Source organism: Diabrotica undecimpunctata, chromosome 1 (genome assembly GCF_040954645.1).
Source record: "Diabrotica undecimpunctata isolate CICGRU chromosome 1, icDiaUnde3, whole genome shotgun sequence".
NCBI lineage: Eukaryota > Metazoa > Arthropoda > Insecta > Coleoptera > Chrysomelidae > Diabrotica > Diabrotica undecimpunctata.
In genome coordinates this window covers 26,965,053-26,973,390 of record NC_092803.1, presented here as the reverse complement: position 1 = coordinate 26,973,390, position 8,338 = coordinate 26,965,053, and the positions used below count along the sequence as shown (strand labels likewise).

The 8,338-nt window shown below is 39.0% G+C and overlaps 1 protein-coding gene across 1 annotated transcript; it reads right to left on the bottom strand.

Moving 5' to 3' along the window:
* Positions 1-1,319: 1,319 nt before the first annotated feature.
* LOC140435226 (uncharacterized) lies at positions 1,320-6,803 on the bottom strand. The gene has a single exon (XM_072524058.1). It carries the CDS (start codon positions 6,801-6,803, stop codon positions 1,320-1,322), a length of 5,484 nt encoding a protein of 1,827 aa, XP_072380159.1.
* Between the last annotated feature and the right edge of the window lie 1,535 nt (positions 6,804-8,338).

Sequence of the window (8,338 nt, the reverse complement as noted above, 5' to 3'; positions counted from 1 at the left end):
TTGGGTTTCAAATTTCAAAAGGAGGATAACAGAAAAGCCCTTTGTGAAAGAAGTTCTGTTGTGCATAAAAGAATTAACTTTCTAAGAAAATATTCTAAATTAAAAGAAGAAAGGGTAAATTTTATATATTTAGACGAAACATGGATATTTTCTAGGGGTACAACCAAGAGAATATGGCAAGATGATAAAGTAAAGTCTATCAAACATACTGATGGAGAAGGGAAGCGACACATAATTTTACATGCAGGAGGGAAATCGGGTTTTATAGAAGGTGCTGATTTAATATTTTCATCTAAATCAAAATCAAGTGACTATCACGATAATATGAACACAGAAATGTTTGTAAAATGGTTACATGAAAAACTTCTCCCAGGTTTAAGTGAGCCCAGCGTAATTATTTTAGACAATGCACCTTACCATTCTGAAGTATTAAACAAAAGTCCAACGAATTCTTGGACTGTTAATAAAAATTAAAGAATGGTTGATAAAGGAACATATACCATTTACACAACATATTTTAAAATCAGAATTATTACGCTTGGCAAATATCCACGCAAAACCAAAAACCTTTGTTGTGGATCAGATTATTGAAAGTTACGGTCATCAAGTTTTACGTCTGCCACCGTATCATTGCCAGTTTAATCCCATCGAATATATATGGGGAATAGCAGAACAATATTATGACAACCATATTGGGCCTAACGGTTATAGCGACGACGCAGTTCGGGAAACTTGGCGAAAGGCACTTTCAATTGTAACTCCAGAAGTGTGGTGCAACTGTATATTCAAGTGCGAGTGTTGGTTGTATCAATGTAGATCTACCCGTTCTACATCAATATCGTTCGATGGAATAAAAGTCCAAAATTATCAACAATAACTTCTATTCAAAAATTACAGGCGGTTTTAAAATGAAATAATTCTAGAGAATATATCGGTGGTAAGTTCAAAAAGGTACTGATTTTACAATCTTTTAAATTAATATCAACATGCCACGGCTTCTCCGAAATAAAAACATAATCAAAGCGGGAAGTCGTTAAATTTAATTACACATTCTCGACGCGAGACATAAACATAAAAACTACGTCGCCCTAATATTTAAAATAAACATCTTTTGAGTGCAATAAGCAATAATACTCGACTTAAGCCATAAATTATAAAAAATAATCTACTGAGTGTCTCTAACATCCTCCCACCTGAGGCAAAGTTACAATAAGAAACGTGACTCACAAACAATCAGAGACAACATAAAAAATAAAAGAAAACCTACTACACAAGAAACAGAAACAATAACACACAAGAAAATTAAAACATTCTACAAACTAGTTCATAAAAAAGTCAGTATATCTAGCAGATGTTTTAACCTTACGCCCACTCCGCGTAACGTAGCGCGTATCACTTTTGTGCGTTTCGGATACTCTGCTTTTAGACACTCCCGTCTTCGCGTCATCACACTCGTTTGCACTTTTGTGCGTTTCGGGTACTCTGCTTTTAGACACTCCCGTCTTCGCGTCATCACACTCGTTTGCACTTTCAACCGCGCGCACCTCAACTTCTTTCCACTGGGCTCGAGAAGAGATGCCTGGGTCGTTGTTTCCCTCAGAGTCCAAGTTGTTCGAATTGCCCTCTCTTCGGATAGAATTGACTGTGCATTCCAAAGGGTACAAGCGTTGCACAGGTCTCAGAAATTGTCCCCTTTCGGTATTAACTCTCACAAGTCGCACTTGCTTATCTTTTCCAGGAAGAAGTTCGACTACTCGACCAAGTGGCCAATTGATTCGCTTATCTTGATCATTGCCAACCAAGACCATGTCTCCCACTTTAACTTGTTGGCTACTTCTTCCTTTAAACCATAACTTTAACTGGCCTAAATACTCGTTGCGAAACCTTCGTCGAAGATCATCAACCAGTTTTTGTCTGTACACCACTTTCCTAGATAGAGCCTTTTGGTCAACAGCATCACAGTCTGGAACCCCACTCTCTGTCTGGTCTCTAAGAAACATCATGGGTGTTAAAGGTATCAAGTCGTTTGGGTCATTAGAAGAGGTAAGTGGCCTTGAATTGATGATGGCTTCGCAATCGCAAATTACCGTCATTAAACTTTCGTAGTCTAGCGAGGCCTGTCCTAACACTTTGCGCAATAACTGCTTCAAAACCCCCACAAGTCTTTCCCAAAATCCTCCCCACCACGCGGCCGTAGGAGGGTTAAATCGCCATTGAATACGTTCGACACTACTGCTCTCGGCGATTTTCTCAAAGTCCACTCGAAGAAAGGCATTTTCAGTACCAACAAAATTGGTCCCATTATCACTATAAATAGTCTTTGGACGACCCCGTCTGGCAATAAAGCGTCGTAAAGCCTGCATAAAACTAACAACCGATAATGCAGTACAAAGTTCAAGGTGTACGGCACGATACACGGCACATGTGAAGAGGCATACCCACACCTTTTCCCCAGTCCTCAGATATAGAGGGCCTGCGAAATCAACCCCTGTTATTTCAAACGCGTTGGCATCTCGAACACGATCAACTGGTAATGGAGGTGCACTCACGATAAAAGGTTTGGCATTTTGTCTCTTGCACACGACACAATTGGAAATTGCAGATTTTATAGTCCGACGTCCTCCTAGAATCCAATAATTTTGACGTAATCTGCTCATAAGTCCCTGTGTCCCACTATGACATGATTTTAAGTGTTCTCTGAATATAAGCTGATTGACCAAAAAATGTTTGGCAGGCAAAACTATGGGAAATAGAAAGCTTTTACAGTCGCTTCTGTTACTGATCCGTGACTTTAGTCGAATTAAGTCATCATCATCTTTGTAAACGTCCATGCCACATAGTCGTTTATCGTTCTTATCGCAGAAGGACTCCTTTTGCACTATACGAAGAACAAAAATTTCGGCTCGGTCAATTTCCTCGGAGCATAAGTGACCTCTGAGTCGATCTTTATTTCTTGAGTTATGAAGAAATCGGAATATCCATGCACACATACGGAGAGTCTTCAGATATTGGGAAAAGTAACCAAAATGCCAATCATCTAATGACATCTTCGAATGCTCATCATTAATTAATGTGGCAACCAATTTGACCTTCCTCTCTTGATTGATCTCATCTTCATTGTAATCCAGATCTACTTGAGGATCAATCGCCAGGTCCTCATAAAGCCATTGTGGCCCCTCCCACCATCTTGATTCGAGTAACTGCTTGGCTGAACAACCCCGCGATGGAAGGTCAGCAGGATTCAGTCTACCAGGAACGTGGTGCCAGTTTTCACCATGAGATAATTTCCGTATCTCTGACACACGATTCCAGACAAATGTGGACCATTCCTCGGGTCTCCTTATCCATGACAGTACGGTGGTCGAGTCACTCCAGAAAAAAGATTCCATTTCAATGTTGAGGCTTTCCTTGACAGTAGTATATAGCCTAACACCAATCACCGCAGCCATTAACTCCAGACGAGGTATTGACAGCCTTTTTATTGGGGCTACCCTTGATTTAGCCGCTAAGAGATGTACGAATACACGCCCGTCCCTAATTCCTCTCAAAAATACCACAGCGGAAAAGGCTTCCTTGCTGGCATCGCAAAATGTATGAAACGTCCAGTGTTCTGCTTCCTCAGTACCAGCGTTTATCCACCTAGGTATCTTTATCGCATTTAGATAAGAAAGCTGTTTTATCCAGCTACGGAAAAGAGTTTCCAGTTCCTCGTCAACCGGCGTGTCCCATCCCAGTTGCTTCTCCCATGTTTTCTGTAACCACAGCTTTGGTAGTAGGGTGACTGGGCAACTGTAACCTATGGGGTCAAATATTCGTTGTGCTTGGGATAGCATCAATCTTTTGGTTACCGATTTACTTAAAATCTGTTCGATATCTTCGTCGTCTTGGTTTATAGATAAAGTGTCATCCAGCTTGTTCCACTTAATTCCCAGAACCACCGTAAAAATGTTAAAGGAATCATTTTGAACTTGGTGAGTAAACTCCCACCCTCTTAAGTCGAATTTTCCTTTAGCCATTATCATATTTGCCTCTTTGATAAAGGTTTTCAATTCTATTTCACTAGCAACACTAGTAACACAGTTGTCCACGTAAAAACTGTTTGACAGTTTCTTAACAGTGTCTGTAGTAAAAGAAGCTTTCGAGTCATACTTATCCGCAAGTTTTGACAGATGATATTCTAATGAAGCTCCCAACAAGAACGGGCTACTGTTGATTCCAAACACTACCCGTCGATGACGAAACACTTTAAGGTTGTTTTCCTTATCATACCATAGAAATCGAAGGAAATCTCTGTCTTTCGGATGTACACTGATCTGTAGAAAAGCTTTGCTAATGTCTGAAGTTACTCCAAATTTCTGCTGTCTGAACCTCAACAAGATAGCGGGAATTAGCTCAATTAAATTCACCCCCTTTTCTAGACACTGGTTCAAAGAAGGGCTATCCTTTTCTCTGGCTGATGCATCGAAAACTGGTCGTATTTTCGTAGTAATGCTACTTGGTTTAATCACTGGCCGGTGTGGTAGGTAATGGGCTTCCTGGTTCCTTTGCTCCTCCACTACCTCCTCAATAATATTGTCATTTAACCACTCTTGAAATACTTGGTCATATGCCTCAAAATAACCATCCTTAGTAATCTTCTTCACCGTGTTATCTAATCTACTTTTTGCCAAGTGATAGTTACTAGGCAGCGCTGGATGTCCCTCCAACCATGGGAGCCTAACTTCATATCGTCCATCGGTGTCAACAGAAATGGTTTCCAGAAAAAGTTTCTTTGCTGCTAATGCGGTTTCATCGCGAGTCTTCCTTTCCATTGGATCATTTATGCCTAGTACGTCGAGCTCCCAAAGATTCGTAATAGGGGCATTATTGACAAAAAGAGAGAGCGAGATCATAGATAAGTTACTATGCGTTTCAACTGGTATCTTTCCCATTAGAGTCCAGCCTAATAGGGTCTCTATCGCTACCAAGTTACAATTCAAAATATGTCTTCTTCCAGTGTAAAGTTTGCCCGCGATATCTGATCCTATCAAAAGTTCAATTGGAGTAGAATCATATGAGTCAGATATTTCAATATTTAATTTACGAAGCTCTTCCGTCCAGGGCCCATCGAATATGGAAGATACACTATTGCAAATAACAGCTTGATCCAGTGCTTCAAAGGTACAACTATAAGTATCGTGATTTAATTCCACGTCATAGCAATCATGATTTTGCATCAAATTACTTCCTCCGAATAACCCATGAACGAGACTAATTTTTCCTTTTGACTGATATCCCAAAAATTTAGCTGTCGCCTTCAAAATATATGATTTCTGCGATCCAGTATCAATCAATGCTCGCACATGTCTCGATTTACCTAAATGAGTCATTTTTACGCGCAGCGTCTGCAAAAAAACCTGTGTGTTCGTATTAGAACTATTCGCAAGTGCCTGATCGACTTTCGCTACCGTATCATCTTGTTGTTTTTGCTCCAAATTATTTGCCTTTGTTCTATTAACTGAAAGTGTCGGACACATTAGAGAAACATGTGATCTACTACAAACTAAGCAACTTAAATGACCTCGACATTTTCGAGCTTGATGGCCAATTTTTAAGCATCGAAAGCATGCACCCTTTTGTGCCAAAATATTTCTTTTTTGCTCGTAGGTCAACTTCTGAGCCTTAAAGCAGCCAGTACTGTCGTGCGAATTTTGGCAAAAAAGGCACTTCGTTGTCACTTCTGAATTTATTAGACCCATTGCCGTAGAAAAGTTTTCTTGTGGTATCCGCGATTTCTGACTAGGCCGTTTAACATCTCTATTTGCTGCACTAGGTAGATCAAAGCCTTCCACCACTAAAGAAATGTGCTGTTCATTATTGACTTCCCTTTTCAAAAAGTGCATGAGATTGTTAAGTCGATTTTCTATAGTAGAAACGCCCACCGTATTTATAAAAGCTTGTGATCCAGCGACCTCGGGTCCCTCGGGAATACGTTGCCAAACTCTCAATAGTTCCGATGGTAAACACGATTCTACTAACGGAAACAGCATCGCCGCGTAATTATCTGATTTTATCCCAAGTGTCTCTAACGCCCGTAATTGAGTTTCGAGATTGTCGTACAACAAAGATAGATCCCTTTTATTGCCAGACGAGGTGTTATTAATTACTAATTTTAGCAACTCCCGCACGTATACCTCTATTTGCAAATCATCCCGCCCGAATCGCGAAAGAAGACAGTCTACCATTTTACCATAATTGTCCCCAGTGGCTGGAAAACTATCAACTAACTGTCTTGCCCGACTACCCATTAACGTACATTGGACCAGATATTCCACTTTATCATTTAAATCTATATCCGGATCATTATGTATCTTTTGAAACTGGGACCAGAAGGGCAACCAGTTTCTAATATTTCCATCAAACTTCTTAAGTTCTAGAGTAGGTAATTTAAATTTACGCCTACCTGATCTGCTGCCTACACTACTTTCCGATGCCATGGAGTCTACCTCTTCACCTGGCTCGTCCCGCGGCTTCTGTAGAAAATCCTCAGCCTGTGTGTTCAGGTCGGTAAATTTCCTTAGATAAACTTCGCTGCCATCTATCTCTGCCAACAAGTCTGCTTCACTTTCATCACTTTCCAACAGACACTGGTATATATCGCTGTCAACTTTCCTTAGATCCTCATATTTTTGTTTCAAAATTTCTAAGGTCACCACGATTAAACGTACCTTTCCTTCCGGCGCCGACAACAGCTCTTCCAACTCTTTCGCCGATTTAGTAAAGGTGGTACGGAGTACTTTACGGTGCTTTTTGTTTTGATCCATGATTCACAATGCACACTTGAACAAACTAGACACGTTTATCGGAACAACAACAAATTAAACGTGCGGTCAAGTGTGTCCGGTTAGATCACTACACTTTCGGCACACCCGGTATACTCAAAAACGATTATTCCCGTAAACTGCCCGTCCTGTCACGGTCGCCAAATGTTGGTTGTATCAATGTAGATCTACCCGTTCTACATCAATATCGTTCGATGGAATAAAAGTCCAAAATTATCAACAATAACTTCTATTCAAAAATTACAGGCGGTTTTAAAATGAAATAATTCTAGAGAATATATCGGTGGTAAGTTCAAAAAGGTACTGATTTTACAATCTTTTAAATTAATATCAACATGCCACGGCTTCTCCGAAATAAAAACATAATCAAAGCGGGAAGTCGTTAAATTTAATTACACATTCTCGACGCGAGACATAAACATAAAAACTACGTCGCCCTAATATTTAAAATAAACATCTTTTGAGTGCAATAAGCAATAATACTCGACTTAAGCCATAAATTATAAAAAATAATCTACTGAGTGTCTCTGACAGCGAGAAACTAATAGAAGATTGGTGGACTCGTGAAAATAAAATAAACGAAATAAGTCCAATCATAATAACAATTAATGGTGATGACAGTGATGATGATGACGATTATGATATTTTTGATGATAATGACTGATTTTTGTTTTTGTTGGCAAGTTAAATTTTTTTATTTTTCATTAGAAATTCTCTCCATGGAACAAATATACATAGACCATATTTTCTGTGTGAAGTGTAATATAAAATTATTATTAGGTTTATATTAGCCACATTAGACTCCATTAATGAAGCAATTCTCCTTATTATACTGTCAATTATATAAAAGATTTTCCATTATTATTTAATTAAAAAAATTTATGGATTATTTTTCATTTCATTTGCCAGTTGATATTTCCCCAAAGAGCAGGTAATTAAAACTGTGTACTTACAATAAAATTTTTAATCCGAAACCCGCGTAAATATAGCAAACCAACTATATTTCAAGCGGTCAGTGTGCTCTGATACTTTGAAAGAAGTGACATCCCTCTTCAGGTGAGAGTATTCCTCACTGTGCGTGCAATCACGGTGAAATCACATTTGTGTTATCTCAAAGAAACTTTTAGGTTTTTGTTTAATATTTGGGTAAGTCTAATTAAAATATTATTGTTTAGGTTTGGTTAGGAACCATAGGCGCCCATACCCATGGGCAAGTGGGGGCCGTGGCCCCCCTAGCTTTTCGGGAAAGAACAATTATATTATACAATTATAACAAATTATATTATATATTTATACGTATTATACCTACATATATAGACAAACATTTTTACAAATATACACTTCTGCCCCCCCCCCCCCCCTACAAATTTCTATATGGGCGCTCTTGTTAGGAACCCTTTGTTAATTTTAATTTGCATTTTTAGTAAAATGGATTCACGTAAAGAACGTCAACTACTTCGGTGGCTTGCTGAAATTGAAAATGAATAAAACAGCGAAAGTTTGCAAAAAAGTCAGCG